Below are 22639 nucleotides of genomic sequence, written 5' to 3'. Positions count from 1 at the left end.
TGATGCCCTTCGACCCGGGGGTTGGGGAACGCTGGTCTAGATGATCTAGATCTTGTTGATCTAGTTGTTTATTATGTTAGTTAATTCACTGAAGACTCGTTTAACCCTGGTCTCTGACATCTGACCCTGAAGATCCCTACAGGGTCAGAGGTCAGGGGTTAACATTCAACTAGTATCACTAATGAGATAAAGTTAAATCCACAGTAACCCACAGTAACACAACAACAACACAACAACAACACAACAGAAACACAACAACAACACAACAACACAACAGTAACACAACAAAAAGACAACAGAAACACAACAACAACACAACAACAACACAACAACAACACAACAACAACACAACAACACAACAGTAACACAACAAAAAGACAACAGTAACACAACAACAACACAACAACAACACAACAACAACACAACAAAAAGACAACAACAACACAACAACAACACAACAACAACACAACAACAACACAACAACAACACAACAACAACACAACAAAAAGACAACAGTAACACAACGACAACACAACAACACAACAGTAACACAACGACAGTTACTTAACAGTAACACAACCACGTCACACCGGTGAGTCCTGCCCCCTCCTCCGGTGAATAACGACACTCGGGTCGGTTGTAAACGTCACCGCCTCGCCCCGCCCCGCCGTTTCCCACCACCTCCGGTTCTGCTGTGCGCATGCGCAGCAGCGCTCCAGGAGTGTGCTTCGGCCTGTTCCGCGGCCGCTCGGTCATCTTCGCCTCTTTGTTTTACTGCGAGTGGATTTAACTCGGATTCGACCCCACGACCACCGGACCGCGCGGCTCCCGCCACGGTGAGTGTGTTCCCGGCACCGGGCGGCCGTCCGCCCGCTGCCCGCCGCCGGTCTACCGGCCCGGTCGGCGCCCCCCCCCTCGTTGTTCGCCTGTCGTTCCGCTGCTGCTACGGGGCTGTGTGTGTGTGTGTGTGTGTGTGTGTGTGTGTGTGTGTGTGTGTGTGTGTGTGTGTGTGTGTGTGTGTGTGTGTGTGTGTGTGTGTGTGTGTGTGTGTGTGTGTGTGTGTGTGTGTGTGTGTGTGTGTGTGTGTGTGTGTGTGTGTTGGGTGGCGGCACCGGGCCCTGCGGTGGACACCGGCTCGTGTGTCGGTGGACACCGGGCTGCACTCGGTGAACCGGGGGGGCTCCGGTGCCGCGCGCCCCCCGCGTCACATGTGTGTTTAACGGCTGCCGTTCCGGTTACCGAACGGGTCCCCCGTCCAACCGGGACGATCTCTAGAAAGTCTCCCGGTCCACGAGGCTCCAGCTCCGAAGTTCTGTGTGTGTGTGTGTGTGTAGGTGTGTGTGTTTGAATTAAATGAAGACAGAAAGTTGTTGCATTTTTTTCAGGGAGGATGTTACCGTGTGACAGCCGGTAACACGGAACCGGTAACACGCTACAGTGTGACAGGTAACCGGTAACACGCTACAGTGTGACAGGTAACCGGTAACACGCTACAGTGTGACAGGTAACCGGTAACACGCTACAGTGTGACAGGTAACCGGTAACACGCTACAGTGTGACAGGTAACCGGTAACACGCTACAGTGTGACAGGTAACCGGTAACACGCTACAGTGTGACAGGTAACCGGTAACACGCTACAGTGTGACAGGTAACCGGTAACACGCTACAGTGTGACAGGTAACCGGTAACACGCTACAGTGTGACAGGTAACCGGTAACACGCTACAGTGTGACAGGTAACCGGTAACACGCTACAGTGTGACAGGTAACCGGTAACACGCTACAGTGTGACAGGTAACCGGTAACACGCTACAGTGTGACAGGTAACCGGTAACACGCTACAGTGTGACAGGTAACCGGTAACACGCTACAGTGTGACAGGTAACCGGTAACACGCTACAGTGTGACAGGTAACCGGTAACACGCTACAGTGTGACAGGTAACCGGTAACACGCTACAGTGTGACAGGTAACCGGTAACACGCTACAGTGTGACAGGTAACCGGTAACACGCTACAGTGTGACAGGTAACCGGTAACACGCTACAGTGTGACAGGTAACCGGTAACACGCTACAGTGTGACAGGTAACCGGTAACACGCTACAGTGTGACAGGTAACCGGTAACACGCTACAGTGTGACAGGTAACCGGTAACACGCTACAGTGTGACAGGTAACCGGTAACACGCTACAGTGTGACAGGTAACCGGTAACACGCTACAGTGTGACAGGTAACCGGTAACACGCTACAGTGTGACAGGTAACCGGTAACACGCTACAGTGTGACAGGTAACCGGTAACACGCTACAGTGTGACAGGTAACCGGTAACACGCTACAGTGTGACAGGTAACCGGTAACACGCTACAGTGTGACAGGTAACCGGTAACACATTAGTGGTTGAAGGAGGTGTGGGAGCTCCTCTGGTCGTCTCCATACTATAAACATGCATCAGTCACATGTTCGTCGCTCATGTATGTAATTGAGTCCTTGATGGACTGGGATCATGTCAGTAGAACACTGGTGGAGTCCAGCAGCACCAGGTGAGGTCATGCCAGGAGAACATGTGAAGCACACGTTAAATGCTGCTAACACGCCACTGGAACACCCTTTGAATGCTGGGAAACCAGCATTAACGCAGGTGACATCAGGTGCGTGTTGGCAGGCACACGGGAATCTCCGTGACAACGAGCAGGAGGCTTGTTGATCTGGTGGCAGGCCATGAATTGTTTAGCATGTCGCTAACACAGGCTAGCGACACGCTAACAACACCCGACTGGTCTGGGTGGGGTTCTCCCCCTGGTTCTCCTGGTTCTCCTCCTGGTTCTCCTCCTGGTTCTCCTCCTGGTTCTCCTCCTGGTTCTCCTCCTGGTTCTCCTCCAGCTCTATCAGATCTCCATCCTGGAGGACCTGGAGAACGTTCAGGAGGTTCTCGTTTCGTTCATCCCATGACCACCAGGATGCGGCGGGGCTCTGATGGGAGCTCTGGTGGACCTCTGGAGGACCTCTGGAGGACGGACGCTGCTTCATGATGGATCAGGAGCCTGGAGACACACTGGACTTCCTGTGGGACAGGAAGTGATGTCAGGCAGCTGCTGGGCAGCCCCCGTTCCTGCGTCTCTCCAGGAGGCGTTTCTGGACCTCAGGAGCAAACGGACTGAGGTTCTGGTGGTTCTGACTGGTCAGACCTCTGTGTGACGCCGGCGCCCCCTAGCGCCCGGAGGACCAGCGTCAGGACGGTGTGCGACCGGGACAGGAAGTCAGGAGGAACGCCTGACGGATGATGATGCTGATGGTCGGATGATAACGCCGATGGTTGGATGATGACGCTAGTGGTCGGATGATAACGCCGATGGTTGGATGATGACGCTAGTGGTCGGATGATAACGCCGATGGTTGGATGATGACACTAGTGGTCGGATGATAACGCCGATGGTTGGATGATGACGCTAGTGGTCGGATGATGACAACCTGGAGACGCTTCAGGGTCGTAGGAGAAAACAGAACATCCTGAACGACTGTGGAGCCAGAACCAGGAAGTGAGAAGTGCAGTGACGGCTGGTCATGTGGTCACGTGGTCATGTGATCATGTAGTCATATGATCATGTAGTCATGTGATCATGTGATCATGTAGTCATGTGATCATATGCGCTAACTGTCAGCTCGATTTCAACACCCTACTCCAGCCGCTGCAAACAGGAAGTCCTGAAATTCCTGCTGATCAGCAGACAGGGGTCAGATGAGGTTTTTTGCCCCATCGGATGGGTTTTTGCCCCACCAGATGGGTTTTTGCCCCGTAGGATGGGTTTTACCCCATCGGATGGGTTTCACCCCGTCGGATGGGTTTTTACCCCGTCGGATGGGTTTTTAGCCCGTCGGATGGATTTTACCCCGTCGGATGGATTTTACCCCGTCGGATGGATTTTACCCCGTCGGATGGATTTTACCCCGTCGGATGGGTTTAACTCAGTCAGATGGGTTTTTACCCCGTCGGATGGGTTTTTACTCCGTCGGATGGATTTTACTCCGTCGGATGGATTTCACCCCGTCGGATGGGTTTTACTCGTCGGATGGGTTTTACCCCGTTGGATGGGTTTTACCCCGTCGGATGGGTTTTTACCCCGTCGGATGGATTTTACCCCGATGGATGGGTTTTCACCCCGTCGGATGGGTGTTTACCCCGTCGGATGGGTTTTACTCTTCGGATCGGTTTTACCCCGTCGGATGGGTTTTACTCGTCGGATGGGTTTTACCCCGTCGGAGGGGTTTTACCCCGTCGGATGGGTTTTACCCCTGTCGGATGGGTTTTCGCCCCGTCGGATGGGTTTTCACCCCGTCGGATGGGTGTTTACCCCGTCGGATGGGTTTTACTCTTCGGATCGGTTTTACCCTGTCGGATGGGTTTTCGCCCCGTCGGATGGGTTTTCGCCCTGTCGGATGGGTTTTCGCCCCGTCGGAGGGGTTTTCGCTCCGTCGGATGGGTTTTTACCCCGTTGGATGGGTTTTTACCCCGTCGGATGGGTTTTACCCCGTCGGATGGGTTTTACCCCGTCGGATGGGTTTTCCCTGTCGGATGGAGTTTAACCCGTCGGATGGGTTATACCCTGTCGGATGGGTTTTACCCCGTCGGACGGGTTTTTACCCCGTCGGATGGGTTTTACCCGTCGGATGGGTGTTTACCCCGTCGGATGGGTTTTACTCTTCGGATCGGTTTTACCCCGTCGGATGGGTTTTGCCCCGTCGGATGGGTTTTACCCCGTCGGATGGGTTTTACCCCGTCGGATGGGTTTTCGCCCCATCGGATGGGTTTTCGCCCCGTCGGATGGGTTTTACCCCGTCGGATGGGTTTTACTCGTCGGATGGGTTTTACCCCGTCGGATGGGTTTAACTCAGTCAGATGGGTTTTTACCCCGTCGGATGGGTTTTTACCCCGTCGGATGGGTTTTTACTCCGTCGGATGGATTTTACTCCGTCGGATGGATTTCACCCCGTCGGATGGGTTTTACTCGTCGGATGGGCTTTACCCCGTTGGATGGGTTTTACTCGTCGGATGGGTTTTACCCCGTCGGATGGGTTTTACCCCTGCCGGATGGGTTTTCGCCCCGTCGGATGGGTTTTCACCCCGTCGGATGGGTGTTTACCCCGTCGGATGGGTTTTACTCTTCGGATCGGTTTTACCCCGACAGATGGGTTTTACCCCGTCGGATGGGTTTTCACCCCATCGGATGGGTTTTCACCCCGTCGGATGGGTTTTACCCCGTCGGATGTGTTTTCCCTGTCGGATGGAGTTTAACCCGTCGGATGGGTTATACCCTGTCGGATGGGTTTTACCCCGTCGGACGGGTTTTTACCCCGTCGGATGGGTTTTCGCCCCATCGGATGGGTTTTCGCCCCGTCGGATGGGTTTTCGCCCCGTCGGATGGGTTTTCGCCCCGTCGGATGGGTTTTCGCCCCGTCGGAGGGGTTTTCGCTCCGTCGGATGGGTTTTACCCCGTCGGATGGGTTTTCCCTGTCGGCTGGAGTTTAACCCGTCGGATGGGTTATACCCCGTCGGATGGGTTTTACCCCGTCGGACGGGTTTTTACCCCGTCGGATGGGTTTTACCCGTCGGATGGGTTTTCGCCCCGTCGGATGGGTTTTCGCCCCGTCGGATGGGTTTTCACCCCGTCGGATGGGTTTTACCCCGTCGGATGGGTTTTCCCTGTCGGCTGGAGTTTAACCCGTCGGATGGGTTATACCCCGTCGGATGGGTTTTACCCCGTCGGACGGGTTTTTACCCCGTCGGATGGGTTTTACCCGTCGGATGGGTTTTCGCCCCGTCGGATGGGTTTTCGCCCCGTCGGATGGGTTTTCACCCCGTCGGATGGGTTTTACCCCGTCGGATGGGTTTTACCCCGTCGGATGGGTTTTACCCCGTCGGATGGGTTTAACTCAGTCAGATGGGTTTTTACCCCGTCGGATGGGTTTTTACCCCGTCGGATGGGTTTTTACTCCGTCGGATGGATTTTACTCCGTCGCATGGATTTCACCCCGTCGGATGGGTTTTACTCGTCGGATGGGCTTTACCCCGTTGGATGTGTTTTACTCGTCGGATGGGTTTTACCCCGTCGGATGGGTTTTACCCCTGTCGGATGGGTTTTCGCCCCGTCGGATGGGTTTTCACCCCGTCGGATGGGTGTTTACCCCGTCGGATGGGTTTTACTCTTCGGATCGGTTTTACCCCGACGGATGGGTTTTACCCCGTCGGATGGGTTTTCGCCCCGTCGGATGGGTTTTCACCCCGTCGGATGGGTGTTTACCCCGTCGGATGGGTTTTACTCTTCGGATCGGTTTTACCCCGTCGGATGGTTTTTACCCCGTTGGATGGGTTTTGTCGCCCCGTCGGATGGGTTTTCGCCCCGTCGGAGGGGTTTTCGCTCCGTCGGATGGGTTTTTACCCCGTTGGATGGGTTTTTACCCCGTCGGATGGGTTTTACCCCGTCGGATGGGTTTTACCCCGTCGGATGGGTTTTCCCTGTCGGATGGAGTTTAACCCGTCGGATGGGTTATACCCTGTCGGATGGGTTTTACCCCGTCGGACGGGTTTTTACCCCGTCGGATGGGTTTTACCCGTCGGATGGGTGTTTACCCCGTCGGATGGGTTTTACTCTTCGGATCGGTTTTACCCCGTCGGATGGGTTTTGCCCCGTCGGATGGGTTTTACCCCGTCGGATGGGTTTTACCCCGTCGGATGGGTTTTCGCCCCATCGGATGGGTTTTCGCCCCGTCGGCTTGGTTTTCACCCCGTCGGATGGTTTTTAACCCGTCGGATGGGTTTTCGCCCCGTCGGATGGGTTTTACTCTTCGGATCGGTTTTACCCCGTCGGATGGTTTTTACCCCGTCGGATGGGTTTTTACCCCGTCGGATGGGTTTTACCCCGTCGGACGGGTTTTACTCGTCGGATGGGTTTTACCCCGTCGGATGGGTTTTACCCCGTCGGATGGGTTTTACCCCGTCGGATGGGTTTTACCCAGTTGGATGGGTTTTACCCCGTCGGATGGATTTTCCCTGTCGGATGGAGTTTAACCTGTCGGATGGGTTTTACCCCGTCGGATAGGTTTTACTCGTCGGATGGGTTTTTACTCCATCGGATGGGTTTTACCCCATCGGATGGGTTTTACCCCGTCTGATGGGTTTTACTCGTCGGATGGGTTTTACCCCGTCGGATGGGTTTTACCCCGTCGGATGGGTTTTACCCCGTCGGATGGGTTTTACCCCGTCGGATGGGTTTTCAGGTGTTTTTACTGGGGTTATCTGTGGACGTTTGCTGATTGGCTAATCTCCTGCTGCTAATCCCCTTCCAGCCTGACGGCCGTCATCCGGCCCCGTCTGGGGGCCTCTGGGGCCAACCTGGTGATCATGGATCACATGACGGGTCAGGTGATCGTGTGGCAGCTCCTGGGTTCCCATTGGTTGGCTCTGGGTTCTGCTCAAGGAACTGAACCGCATGTTATTCAGGTTAGCTGAAGCGATAGCATGTGGCTAGCAGCAGGAGTCCCGGGGCAACTGGTTAGCTTGAGAAGCATGTTTGTGTTTGGTGTGATGTGACACCAAACACAAACTAACACGCTGCTAACACGCTAAAGCTACGATTGACCCGCGGCCCACCCTGCTAGCACGGAGTAATCGTCACGCTAGAAGGTCCCCACGCAGTTTACACACTCATGTCATGTCTGGTTAGCAAACACACGTGTGTGTGTGTGTGTGTGTGTGTGTGGTGTGTGTGTGTGTGTGTGTGTGTGTGTGTGTGTGTGTGTGTGTGGTGTGTGTGTGTGTGTGTGTGTGTGTGTGGTGTGTGTGTGTGTGTGTGGTGTGTGTGTGTGTGTGTGGTGTGTGTGTGTCATCCATTGGCTGATGGATGGAGGATTCCTTTGACAGATGTTAGTTGAGGGTGGGACTAGAGGATTGTGGGTAATAATCAGAGGGAGCAGCAGACGCGCTGCAGTGGGTTTCAGCCGTCTGGTGTCCTCAGACGACCCAGAATGCATCAGCTGTGGATCAGAGCGCCGCTGCTTCTGGGTCGTTCCTTTACGGTTTTACCCTCTGTGTTAAACACCACTGAGCTGCCCCTAGTGGCCGATGAAGGAACTGCACCTGCAGTGACGCCGCTCTGTCTGCTAAGCTAAAGCTAATGGCTGTGATCTTCCTCTGGAGAATGTCTCCTGATCGTCTCCTAAACATCTCCCGATCGTCTCCTAAACGTCTCCCGATCGTCTCCTAAACGTCTCCTAAACGTCTCCTGATCGTCTCCTGATCGTCTCCTAAACGTCTCCTAAACGTCTCCTAAACGTCTCCTGATCGTCTCCTGATCGTCTCCTAAACGTCTCCTAAACATCTCCTGATCGTCTCCTGAACGTCTCCTGAACGTCTCCTGATCGTCTCCTAAACGTCTCCTAAACGTCTCCTGATCGTCTCCTGATCGTCTCCTAAACGTCTCCTGAACGTCTCCTGATCGTCTCCTAAACGTCTCCTGAACGTCTCCTGATCGTCTCCTGAACGTCTCCTGATCGTCTCCTAAACGTCTCCTGATCGTCTCCTGAACGTCTCCTGATCGTCTCCTAAACGTCTCCTGAACGTCTCCTGATCGTCTCCTAAACGTCTCCTAAACGTCTCCTGATCGTCTCCTGATCGTCTCCTAAACGTCTCCTGAACGTCTCCTGATCGTCTCCTAAACGTCTCCTGAACGTCTCCTGATCGTCTCCTGAACGTCTCCTGATCGTCTCCTAAACGTCTCCTGATCGTCTCCTGAACGTCTCCTGATCGTCTCCTAAACGTCTCCTGAACGTCTCCTGATTGTCTCCTAAACGTCTCCTGAACGTCTCCTAAACGTCTCCTGATCGTCTCCTGAACGTCTCCTGATCGTCTCCTGAACGTCTCCTGATCGTCTCCTAAACGTCTCCTGAACGTCTCCTAATCGTCTCCTAAACGTCTCCTGAACGTCTCCTGAACGTCTCCTGAACGTCTCCTAAACGTCTCCTGATCGTCTCCTAAACGTCTCCTAAACGTCTCCTGAACGTCTCCTGATCGTCTCCTAAACGTCTCCTGAACGTCTCCTGAACGTCTCCTGAACGTCTCCTGATCGTCTCCTGAACGTCTCCTGATCGTCTCCTAAACGTCTCCTGAACGTCTCCAGAACGTCTCCTGAACGTCTCCAGAACGTCTTGACGTCTGACGTTAGTTGAGGGTGGGACTAGAGGATTGTGGGTAATAATCAGAGGGAGCAGCAGACGCGCTGCAGTGGGTTTCAGCCGTCTGGTGTCCTCAGACGACCCAGAATGCATCAGCTGTGGATCAGAGCGCCGCTGCTTCTGGGTCGTTCCTTTACGGTTTTACCCTCTGTGTTAAACACCACTGAGCTGCCCCTAGTGGCCGATGAAGGAACTGCACCTGCAGTGACGCCGCTCTGTCTGCTAAGCTAAAGCTAATGGCTGTGATCTTCCTCTGGAGAACGTCTCCTGATCGTCTCCTAAACATCTCCTGATCGTCTCCTGATTGTCTCCTGAACGTCTCCTGAACGTCTCCTAAACGTCTCCTAAACGTCTCCTGATCGTCTCCTGATCGTCTCCTAAACGTCTCCTAAACATCTCCTGATCGTCTCCTGATCGTCTCCTAAACGTCTCCTAAACATCTCCTGATCGTCTCCTGATCGTCTCCTACACGTCTCCTAAACGTCTCCTAAACGTCTCCTGATCGTCTCCTGATCGTCTCCTAAACATCTCCTAAACATCTCCTGATCGTCTCCTGAACGTCTCCTGAACGTCTCCTAAACGTCTCCTAAACGTCTCCTGATCGTCTCCTGATCGTCTCCTAAACGTCTCCTGAACGTCTCCTGATCGTCTCCTAAACGTCTCCTGAACGTCTCCTGATCGTCTCCTGAACGTCTCCTGATCGTCTCCTAAACGTCTCCTGATCGTCTCCTGAACGTCTCCTGATCGTCTCCTAAACGTCTCCTGAACGTCTCCTGATTGTCTCCTAAACGTCTCCTGAACGTCTCCTAAACGTCTCCTGATCGTCTCCTGAACGTCTCCGATCGTCTCCTGAACGTCTCCTGATCATCTCCTAAACGTCTCCTGAACGTCTCCTAATCGTCTCCTAAACGTCTCCTGAACGTCTCCTAATCGTCTCCTAAACGTCTCCTGAACGTCTCCTGAACGTCTCCTGAACGTCTCCTGAACGTCTCCTGAACGTCTCCTGATCGTCTCCTGATCGTCTCCTGATCGTCTCCTAAACGTCTCCTGAACGTCTCCTGATCGTCTCCTAAATGTCTCCTGAACGTCTCCTGATCGTCTCCTGATCGTCTCCTAAACGTCTCCTGAACGTCTCCTGATCGTCTCCTAAACGTCTCCTGATCGTCTCCTAAACGTCTCCTGAACGTCTCCTGATCGTCTCCTGAACGTCTCCTGATCGTCTCCTAAACGTCTCCTGAACGTCTCCTGAACGTCTCCTAAACGTCTCCTGAACGTCTCCTGATCGTCTCCTGAACGTCTCCTGAACGTCTCCTGATCGTCTTGACGTCTGAATGTTTCTGTCTGCAGGCTCCGATGAGAGGCTCTCCGTGATGCGGCGCTGACGCTGTTGGCCACACCCCCACAGGAAGAAACGTGGCTGCTGCTCCACCCACAGTCGACGCATGGCGGTATTAGGGGTGAGAGCCACGCCCCCTTTTACCTTCAATAGGCTGTATGGTTTCACTGGGTGTGGCTGTCATCAAGAGAGTGTTACATGCTAATGCTGTAGCTTAGCAACATGCTAACAGTTTTGTTTAGCACACGTGTGCAGGACGGCGTGTGCGTGCTGTCGTGGTCATGTGACGGTGAAACGTGCTGACTCATGGTGTGGTCTCCCCTCAGAACCCCGACATGCTGACGAGGAAGATCAAGCTGTGTCACATCAACGCCCACATCACCTGTCGCCTGTGTGAGGGCTACCTGATCGACGCCACCACCGTCACCGAGTGCTTACACACCTGTAGGTCCACACACACACACACACGCGCGGTCATGTAAATCTGTCTTGAGGGGTCAGAGGTAGAGACACGGTGAGGTCAAAGGTCACCACCTGGAACCAGGTCGACATGAGGTTCAGGTCGTGGTGTGACACCTGCTGGGTTTGAGTCAAACAGGAGCTCATTGGTTCATGTCAGACCAGCAGCGGCTCCACAGCACCTGGAATTATGGATGAGTATTATTATATTATTATTATTATTATTAATTATGATCATTATGGATTATTGTTGTTATTTATGATTATTTATGATTATTATTATTAATATTGTTATTATTAATAGTATTATTATTGAATTCTCATGCTTGGGGTCACCGTGGATTCATTTCTACTCGTAGTGTGTGTTGGTGGATGTCTGAAGTGTGTGTGTGTGTGTGTGTGTGTGTGTGTGTGTGTGTGTGTGTGTGTGTGTGTGGGTGGGTGTGTGTGTGTGTGTGTGTGTGTGTGTGTGTGGTGACTACCAGAGGTCAGATGATGGACAGCGACATGAAACCAGAGCTGCTTCATGACGATCAACAGAGGAAGTTTGTCAGGAGTCCCTCCTCTAGAATCTGTCCAACGGGGCCCCCACCAGTGCTCCCAGGGGCTCCACTCGTGTGTGGAGTGGTTTCCTTTAAACCTCTGGAGCAGAGGAACATGTTCCTGCTCCCAGAGGGGAGGGTGCAGCCCCCCTGTCTCCACCAGGGGGGGGTGTTCCACTAGGGACGGAGCCTCCTGCCTCCACCGGGGGGGGCTGTTGCACTGGGGAGGCTCAATGAGGACAGACATTCACATCACGTCTGAGCTGCTGCAGTGAGACAGAGAGGAGGAGGGGTCACGACCCCTGTGTGTGTGTGTGTTTCCAGAGGTGAAAGGTCACACCGTGACAGAGTGATGGGTTGGACAGTGGGTTGTGATGGTTTCTTGCAGATGAACAGACGTTTAATATGGTTCTAATGTGGTTCTAGTTTGGTTCTAATGTGGTTCTAGTTTGGTTCTAATGTTGTTCTAGTTTGGTTCTAATGTGGTTCTAATATGGTTGTAGTTTGGTTCTAATGTGGTTGTAGTTTGGTTCTAGTTTAGTTTGGTTCTAATGTGGTTCTAATGTGGTTGTAGTGTCTTTATTTCTGTCAGAACATTGAAGTCAGCTTTCATCCCAACTCCAGAAGCAGAATCTACAAACAACCAGACCCAGAAGGACAGGAACAGGGTTTGAGTCCACCCAGACTCAGGTTTAGAGGTCAGGGGTTAGGGTTAGGGGTCAGTGTTAGGGTTAGGGTCTGCTTGTAGGTCATTGGTTCTAGTCTCACCCGTTCTCCCTCCAGTCTGCAGGAGCTGTCTGGTGAAATACCTGGAGGAGAACAACACCTGTCCCACCTGTAGGATCGTCATCCACCAGAGTCACCCCCTGCAGTACATAGGGTGAGACACACACACACACACACACACACACACACACACACACACACACACACACACACACACACACACACACACACACACACACACACACACACACACACTACGGGTCAGATTTAACTAGTCCAGCCTGTCCAGCAGAGGGCAGCATTCTGGGACCAAAGCTCCTCCTGATTCACTAGTGAATCACTAGTGAATCACTAGTGAATCACTAGTGATTCACTAGTGATTCACTAGTGAATGACGTGACACTGGGACTCCTCAGCTGATCACTAGTTGTGTTCACTAACGTCTGGTTTTCTCTAACCTGCAGTCATGACAGAACAATGCAGGACATTGTCTACAAGCTGGTGCCGGGACTGCAGGAGGGTGAGTGTGTGGGACCCCACCCTGACCCCTGACCCCTATCCCATAAGCCTAACCCAAACTATAACCCTAACCTGACCCCAACCCTAACTCTAACCCCTAACTCCACCCCTAACTCTAATCTCTAACCCCACCTCTAACACCTAACCCTGAATCCAAACCTGACCTTAACCCTAACTATAACCCTAACCCTGAACCTTACACCGTCCTGAACCCCTAGCCACTAACCTTAACCCCAAATCCGACCCCTGAACCTGAACCTAAACCTACACCTGACTTAATGTTAAACATAAGCTCAACCCTAACCCCAACTCACTCACTCCAACTCACTCTGACCCCAAATAATCACTTCCTCCATTGACCTGGACCCAGACCAGGGACATGACCTGGGCCCAGCCTTGGGTCTTGACCTGGGCCCTGACCCGGGCCCTGAGCGGGGCCCTGACCCGGGGACTCAGGCCCTGACTAATTGCTGTTGTCCTCCTGCAGCGGAGATAAAGAAGCAGAGGGAGTTCTACCAGAAGTTGGGGATGGAGGTTCCTGGAGACGTTAAAGGAGAGCTGTGCAGCATGAAGACCCACCTGGACCAACGCAATGGTACCACCCCACGTACCCCCAACCAACCCTAACCCCCAACCGACTAACCCCCAACCAACAGACCCCAGCCAACCAACACGCTCCTAACTAACCAACACAACTCCAACCAACTAACTAACTAACCCCCAACCAACACACCTCAAACAACCGCTAGAGACTGGCCCCCGACCAGTAGTTACTAGTCACTGACCACTAGTCACTAGTTACTGATCACTAGTAACTGGTCACTAGTCAGTAGTTACTGGTCACTACGAATTCCCCCACTGTGGGACTATTTAAGGTTTATCTTATCTAGAAACTAGTTACTGGTCACTAGTCACTGACCACTAGTCATTAGAAACTGGTCACTAGTCACTTGTTAATAATTAATAGTCACTAGTAACTGGTCACTAGTCACAAGTTACTGATCACTAGTCACCATACTCGTCACCTAGTAGCATCAGGTAACCTAGCAACAGGGCCACGCACATAACCAGGCAGCGACGTGCTAAGATGCTATCAGCTATCTGAGGCTATAAGGGGGCGGAGTTCCACGGACTGGATTACCCTCCAGGTTCTCCTCCGTGCCACGCCCCTTTTCACAGCTGCCCCCGGGTGAAGCCTCTGAGCGTTCTCCACGCTGACTCCTCCCCTTTTTGGTCTCTGCACAGGCGACGCCAAATCAGAGGAGGTGACCAATAAGGAGGCAGGAGAGGAGAAGCCAGAGGAGGACAACGACTATCACCGTAGCGACGAGCAGGTGAGCGTTAGCGACCGGCGCTGATGCGTTCAGGCCCGCAGGGCGTCAGCGGGTCACGGAGCTCTGCCAGGTGTTTGGGGCGGAGCTCTTGTGACAGAACCTGTGATGAACCTGTGATGAACATGTGACTGCTCATGCTGTGTCGTGGCTAACAGGTTAGCATCTGCCTGGAGTGCAACAGCAGCAAGCTGCGCGGCCTGAAGCGTAAGTGGATCCGCTGCTCGGCTCAGGCCACCGTCCTGCACCTCAAGAAGTTCATCGCCAAGAAGCTCAACCTGACGTCCTTCAACGAGGTAAAGACATGCGTGTGTCGCGCTGAGCACATGCCAGCAGCTAGCCTGACACGCTAACGCCTAGCAACCCGCTGCACTGCAAGCAGCCGCATGGCAGTCATCACAATAGGTTCGTCCAGGACACTTCCTGTCCATCAGAGTGGCGTCCAGGACACTTCCTGTCCATCAGAGTGGCGTCCAGGACCGGTCCTGAACACACGGGTTCTGGAGCAGACGGATGGGGCCACACTGCCCCCTGCTGGCGGTGACTACCTGGTCAGGTTGTTTTTAGCAGCTACACGTCCTTCCAGTCACTGCCAGCAGGGGGCAGTGTGGCGCCGTCCATCTGCCAGAACGCCTCGCTGCTCACCATGCTGATCCGTATGAGTGATGGGGGCGGGGCGGGGCGGGGCGGGGCCACCTGTGTTCACCCTCTCCCTCTCCACAGCTGGACATCTTATGCAACGAGGAGATCCTGGGGAAGGACCACACGCTGAAGTTCGTGGTGGTGACCCGATGGAGATTCAAGGTGAGTGATGACATCACCGCTGCCCCTCCCCCCACGTCACACCCTGGATGGGTGTGTCAACTGAGACCCATTACCCCAAACTCCCCCCCACGCCTCACAAAACCCTGCCCACTCTTGTTCTGAGGCTAAATGCTAAGCTAAACGCTATGCTGTTGCCCTGATGGTGCTCCACTCTGCCCCCCCCCCCCAGAAGTCGCCCCTCCTGCTCCACTACAGACCCAAGATGGACCTCCTGTAGCTCCTGGACCTCCTGTAGCTCCTGGGGAGCCTTCGGACCGCTGAACCTTTGATTTATGCAAAGACAAGCTGGAGGCCACGCCCACACAGCCAGCAGGAGGCCACGCCCACACAGCCAGCAGGAGGCCACGCCCACACAGCCAGCAGCACGGGTTCCAGGGAGGGACCGGCTCGGCCCCCATCACACACACACACACACACACACACAGACACACACACACACACACACACACACAGACACACACACACAGACACACACACACACACACACACACAGACACACACACACAGACACACACACACAGACACACACACACAGACACACACACACAGACACACACACACAGACACACACACACACACACACACACACACACACACAGACAGACACACACACACACACACACACACAGACTGAACGACGTCTGGTTGTTCCTCCTCATGTGAACAGAGAACATATATTTATACTTTTGTACAGAAGACGCTACAGGTGCTACACCCCCAACGCGGCGCCAGGAGGAGGAGCCCCGCCCCCCAGAAGACACTCCCCCCAGAGGGAGAACAGAAAGTTTATGAAAAGTTCTATAAGAGAAAGAAATCTATCGATCAACACGTCTGCATTCTGTTAGCGGTTAACGATGATGTCATCTGGTTCCTGATGATGTCATGGCGTTCCCGTCGGGTGTGTGAGGCTGAACGTGTGTGTGTTACTTGATGTTGTACAGAGCGGCGTGCAGACTGTTAGAGCGTCACACACATCCTGACTGAATGTAGGCCCCGCCTCCACGCCACCAGAGTGGACAGACACAGCTTCCAAGCCCCGCCCCCACGCTCCTCATCCCGCCTTTTATTTCATTGTTTAACCACCAACCAATCCTGTCGCCCGTTGTCCAAACACGGGACAAACTACAGAGGGTGTCTGGTAGTTGTAGTTCTTGACTCCGTCCAGCATTCAGAGCCAGGGGGTGTGGTCTTACTGCCGGGGGGTGGAGTCTTCTCTCACCTGCGTGAGGCGGAGACCTCGTTGTTTTTGGTGCTTCTAAACGATTCTGCTGTTACTATGACGACGCAGACCGACACCCACTCAACAAAACCAGCGTTAGCTATTAGCTCAGCTGTTAGCTGTTAGTTCAACTGTTAGCTCAGCTGTTAGCTCAGCTGTTAGCCGTTAGCTCAGAACTGGTTCTGACGCGCTGCCTGTGAATAAAGAAGCTTTTCCTCAGGTGATGTAGCCCCCCCCCCAACAAGGTGCTACTTTACTGTCAGTCATGTGACCCATACTTTCATGATCAACCCTGAGAACCTGACTTGTTCTGGACGCCGCGCCTCAATGCATCCTGGGTAGACAGAACTGTGACCTCTTAGCCGCCTGGATCTGTTGGGGGTGGGTGGAGGTGGGTTCGTGTTTCCATGGTGATGCTAGAATGCTGGTCTCCCGGAGCTCTCTATGGTGCTAACCAGCTGTGAGCGACGCAGGGGGCGTGTCATTACTAAACCCCGCCTCCTGATGCTGCCCCACCCCGCTGCAGGTCAGGGGTCAGTGACACCACTCTGAGGCGGGGGGGGGCAGCTCTTCCCAGCCTCGTCTGTGTTGACCGTGAACTACTTGTGCTCCTGGCAGGGGCGGGGCCAGCAGAGGGCGGGGCCAGTAGAGGGCGGGGCCAAGCAGAACCGCTGGACAAGCTGGTTTTTTACCTCCAGTATTTTCTCAACTCGGCTTTTTCAAAGAGATTCGCGTTTCGTTTTGTATCGTTGAGACGAACTCTTCTTCACACGGCCTGAACGTGTGGACCTTCATGTGGTCACTAAGCTCCGCCCCCGTGCAGCGAGGCGTCTCTATCTCTGATCACGCTAACGGACAGCTGTGTGTTCATCGTTAAACGTGCAATATACGGTTCTCAGACGGTTCCGGGTTCCAGTCGGTCCTCAGGTCACTCACTGCCTTCTGGTCCTTCTGGTTCTTCTGGTCCTGAGGCGACCAGAACCTCAGACACACTAATGCCCCCCCCCAGCCCACAGTGACTGGACTCTGTTTAGGCGTCCCTTACCGCCCGTCTGGAGTCTGACGGCGTTTCATTTTCAGGTTACCAGGTCTCCAGAGCCGTCTCCTTGCCTACTTTTGTATTGTTATTTATTGCACATGAACTGAACCGGGTCCATCCACATTGAAGTCAAGGCGTTTTTGTGTCTGGGGGGGGCTGGAATTTTCTTACCTACAAACTACAGAAGCTTTTGTCAAGACTTAAGTGTGTATTTCATCAATAAATGCCTTTAAAAGCTCTGGAGCCGCCACTCGTTTCTTCAACCCAGCTCACGTGTTCTGCTTCTGCACTGCGTCCTGGGGGTGGAGCCTATCCCAGAGGGGCAGGGTCTCCCTGGACACGTGGGCGGTTCTCCACAGGATCACATAGAATCTCTTCCGTGGCTGTTATGTGTGAAAAAGATGCTGTCGAAACCTTCCTGTGACGCTGATTCAAGCCGGGCTATCCCAAAACTAAACCCACACTCTGACCCAAATCAAAACCTAATCCTAAGCCAGAACTAAACCCAAAACTAAACCAAACTAAAACTAACCCTAAACCAAGACCAACCCAAAATCTACCCAAAACCAAACTGAAACTTTAACCAATCCCTGACCCAAACCTAAACCTCTATCCCAACCCTAAACTTTACCCGTAACCAAACCCGAAGCCAAATGAGTGAAGCCCCGAGTCCTGTCCCACAAAGCTGGATTAACCTAGTCAGGCTTCCTCCTACTTATCTGGCTTCACTTACCCAGACATCCACCCTCCAGATTTTCGGTCCCATAAAGCCGGCTATCAACTCACTAATTCAATCCAGACTTGTCCACTCTAGATCTGTGCGCACTCACATAAAAAGGGCGGAGTTTGCTGCATGCGACCAATCACAAACATGCAACAAACCGGCCCGAGACGCATATTTCACAACGGAGGAGCAAACAATAATAATCTATAAATACGATCAATACAAATCAATAATCCAGCAATCAGCAACACAGCTGCAGCTGCCAAACGGAGCAAGGATCTCTGGGAAAACATGGCCGACTGCGTCAATGAGGAAGTTAGTGTTCATTATAATATTACTGCCCCACTATGATGCACTTGTGTATCTGACTACAGTAACATGTGTGTGTTCATACATGTGTGTGTGAACCACATGTTTGGTTATGACATGTGATCGTAGCCCCGTGACCTTATGAACAGCTCTACGTACTGTGTTCTTCACAGGTTTTCAGCATCGCCAACACAATACATTAAAGTACCGATCAATCAATCAATCAATCAATCAATCCATGATTTACTGAAACAAATCATTGATCAATGACATTCTATCTGTCTTGCTTGTAACCCGTCCAACGAGGGATTTCAGGACATCATAATAATTACCAACATCACTCAGAAATATATGAACTGTCTCAAAGACCCTCAGGTCAATGCACACTGTGGGGGGCTGTCAGCGCGGGGTTGGGGTGCGTTCCATTCCTGATGTGAGGCTCCAGCAGCTGACAGATGTAATGTAACCCCTCCCCCCAAAACCTCTACCTTTCTACAGTCATTGTTCAGCCAATCCCACCGGATTACAGCCATCCCTAAATATTCTCTCTGCCTGAGCGCTCTGCACACAAGCTGTGACCCGAGATCCACCGGGTTCTCAGGGAACGGACGGCCCGTTTTCAGGAGAACCGATTGGTCAGTAGGTGGGGCTGTTATACCTGCTGAGCTCTGATTGGTCAGTAGGTGGGGCTGTTATACCTGCTGAGCTCTGATTGGTCAGTAGGTGGGGCTGTTATACCTGCTGAGCTCTGATTGGTCAGTAGGTGGGGCTGTTATACCTGCTGAGCTCTGATTGGTCAGTAGGTGGGGCTGTTATACCTGCTGAGCTCTGATTGGTCAGTAGGTGGGGCTGTTATACCTGCTGAGCTCTGATTGGTCAGTAGGTGGGGCTGTTATACCTGCTGAGCTCTTATCCTGAACTTATCCTGCTCTGGAGCAGGTTAGGTGTTCAGCATAGGTTACCGCGACAACGCAGCCTGATAGAAAGTCAGCCACCTTTATGGTACCGAAAAGCCAGGGTTAAGCCTGAAGTTATCTGGCTAAACTGGGATCCAGCTTCATGGAACAGGCCTCAGGTTCTCTTCTCCAGGTTCTCCTGGTTTTCTCTGCTGCTCAGCGTTGGAGGAGAATTTTTGATGTGTTTGTTTCTCAGGTCGGTTCCAAGCAGCTATTTCAGTCCGGTCTGTGGGCGGAGTGTGAAACCAGACCAGAATCAGATCCTGACTCACCAGCAGGACCTGGAGCCGGCGTTCCACTAGGGGGTGCCAGGAGGCGGGTCTCTGCTCTCAGGAGGCTTTTTGTGTCGCCCCGTGAAGGTTCTGGTGGAGTTCTCCTGGTTCTCCTGACGCTCCAGCTCCTCAGACCCATCACTGGAAGATGGGATGCAGCTTGTTTTCTTCAGGTCTTCAGGCATCCGATCATCCGGTTGCCTAGCAACCACTTGGAATGGAACACAATTTGACCCGAGCATCATGACGGGCTCCGACCCAGCAGCCAGGCTCAAGTCCCCGGAGTCCAGGGGTCCACCTGGTCATCATCACCAGAACCAATCAGATCGTCTCACAGTCCCAGTTTAAATGTCAAAGTTCAGGACCAAGGCGGTGGTTCTGAGGACGTTTGGACCCGTGGGACTGAAACCCGTCTTTTCAAGCGTGGGTTTTCCTCCAAATGTTCCGTCGTCCTGCTCACATCTTCTCTGGCGTTCTGGGGTGGGGGTGGAGGGGGGCGTAAAGCCTTGAGGGCTGATTTGCATAAACCCTGGGATTGGAGCTGTTCATGCTTGTCCAGTGTTTGATGTGCGCCGCTGCCCCGCCCCCGGTGAACCGCTGGCTGCATGATGAAGAGGAGCCCCCCCCGGAGTCCTCCCCCCCCTTGTATCTACACATCAACGCTCGCTCAACACGGACGGATCCGGAAGGGGGGGGGGTTTAATATTCAGTATGCAGTTTCCGAATTGCTTCTGAAGCAGAACCAAACCCTGTTCTACCCTCCCCTACACACACACACACACACACACGCACACGCACACGCACACGCACACGCACACGCACACGCACACACACACACACACACACACACACACACGCACACGCACGCACGCACGCACACCCACACGCACGCACACACACACACACACACACACACACACACACACAGAGAACATCAAACAACAAACACGCGTGTTCAGTCACATGAACCCTGGTTTCCATGTGGTGCATTCACTCTGGTGATCATGTGACTTTTATTTTGAAGCCCTGACTGTGGTTTGTGCTGGCTTCCTCGTTTTATTATGGAAGGGCCTGTGTTTCCTGTGGGAACGTGTCTCTGTTCTGGGCGTGGCTTTGCTGTGGAGGGTTGTCACTCCGCCTCCCTTCACACCTGTCACCAATCTGTGGTCAATGGACCTGTCCTCCAGCTGGTCCTGTTCTCCAGCTAGTCCTGGTCTTCAGCTAGACCTGGTCTTCAGCTAGACCTGGTCTTCAGCTAGACCTGGTCTTCAGCTAGTCCTGGTCTTCAGCTAGACCTGGTCTTCAGCTAGACCTGGTCTTCAGCTAGACCTGGTCTTCAGCTAGACCTGGTCTCCAGCCTCTGCACCTGGTTCCTCCTCGATATTCAAGACTCACTCCACTCTCAGGACCACAGATCCCAGACTACCTGACACCTGAGGTTTGTTTCACCTGATAGCAGCTCTGGTCTGCTTTTGGTGCATTCACAGGCAGTTTGTATTTCATGTGGTGTATTAACAGTGTACATTTCATGTGGTGCATAACACAGAGTGGTTATGTCATATTGTGTATTTCATGTGGTGTATTTCTTGTGGTACATTCACACACAGTGTGTATTTCATGTGGTGTACTTCATGTGGTGTAATAACATGCAGGGTGTATTTCATGTGGTGTACTTCATGTGGTGCATTCACACGCAGTGTGTATTTCATGTGGTGCATTCACACGGAGTGTGTTTTATGTGGTGTATTTCATGTGGTGTACTTGATGTGGTGTATTAAAACGCAGTGTGTATTTTATGTGGTGTATTAACACACAGTGTGTATTTCATCTTTTCCATTCACATACAGTGTGTATTTCATGTGGTGTATTCATGTGGTTCATTCACACATAGTGTGTATTTCATGTGGTGCATTCACATGCAGTGTGTATGTCATGTGGTGTATTTCATGTGGTGTATTAACACGCGGTGCGTATTTTATGTGGTGTATTAACACACAGTGTGTATTTCATGCGTTGCATTCACATTTAGTGTGTATTTCATGTTGTGCATTCACATTTAGTGTGTATTTCATGTTTTCCATTCACATACAGTGTGTATTTCATGTGGTGTATTCATGTGGTTCATTCACACATAGTGTGTATGTCATGCGGTGCATTCACACGTAGTGTGTATTTCATGCAGTTTATTCACACGTAGTGTGTATTTCATGCAGTGCATTCACACGTATTGTGTTTTTCATGCGGTGCATTCACACACAGTGTGTTTCTCATGTGGTGCATTCACACGGAGTGTGTTTTATGTGGTGTATTTCATGCAGTGCATTCACATGCAGTATGTAATTCATGTGGTGTATTAACTCGCAGTGTGTATTTCATGTTGTGTATTAACACGCAGTGTGTATTTCATGTGATGTATTAACACGCAGTGTGTATTTCATGCGTTGCATTCACATTTAGTGTGTATTTCATATTGTGCATTCACATTTAGTGTGTATTTCATGTTGTGCAATCACATTTAGTGTGTATTTCATGTTTTTCATTTACACACTGTGTATTTCATGTGGTGTATTAACACGCAGTGTGTATTTCATGTGTGTATTAACTCGCAGTGTGTATTTCATGTTGTGTATTAACACGCAGTGTGTATTTCATGTTATGTATTAACACGCAGTGTGTATTTCATGCGTTGCATTCACATTTAGTGTGTATTTCATGTTGTGCATTCACATTTAGTGTGTATTTCATGTTGTGCATTCACATTTAGTGTGTATTTCATGTTTTTCATTTACACACTGTGTATTTCATGTGGTGTATTAACACGCAGTGTGTATTTCATGTTGTGTATTAACACGCAGTGTGTATTTCATGTGATGTATTAACACACAGTGTGTATTTCATGCGTTGCATTCACATTTAGTGTGTATTTCATGTTGTGCATTCACATTTAGTGTGTATTTCATGTTTTCCATTCACATACAGTGTGTATTTCATGTGGTGTATTCATGTGGTTCATTCACACAGTGTGTATGTCATGCGGTGCATTCACACGTAGTGTGTATTTCATGCAGTTCATTCACACGTAGTGTGTATTTCATGCAGTGCATTCACACGTATTGTGTTTTTCATGCGGTGCATTCACACACAGTGTGTTTCTCATG

General features: G+C 51.9%; 1 protein-coding gene across 1 annotated transcript; it reads left to right on the top strand.

Moving 5' to 3' along the window:
- Positions 1–700: 700 nt before the first annotated feature.
- LOC137602559 (polycomb group RING finger protein 3) lies at positions 701–17452 on the top strand. The gene is made up of 10 exons (XM_068325401.1): positions 701–836; positions 10572–10681; positions 10887–11004; positions 12345–12441; positions 12752–12807; positions 13294–13401; positions 14052–14140; positions 14296–14433; positions 14861–14941; positions 15132–17452. Exons 2-10 carry the CDS (start codon positions 10667–10669, stop codon positions 15177–15179), a joined length of 750 nt encoding a protein of 249 aa, XP_068181502.1. The 5' UTR covers positions 701–836; positions 10572–10666; the 3' UTR covers positions 15180–17452.
- The last annotated feature ends 5187 nt before the right edge of the window (positions 17453–22639 follow it).

This window comes from Antennarius striatus, chromosome 10, assembly GCF_040054535.1.
Source record: "Antennarius striatus isolate MH-2024 chromosome 10, ASM4005453v1, whole genome shotgun sequence".
Taxonomy (NCBI): domain Eukaryota; kingdom Metazoa; phylum Chordata; class Actinopteri; order Lophiiformes; family Antennariidae; genus Antennarius; species Antennarius striatus.
This window is presented reverse-complemented; position numbering and strand designations above follow the sequence as displayed.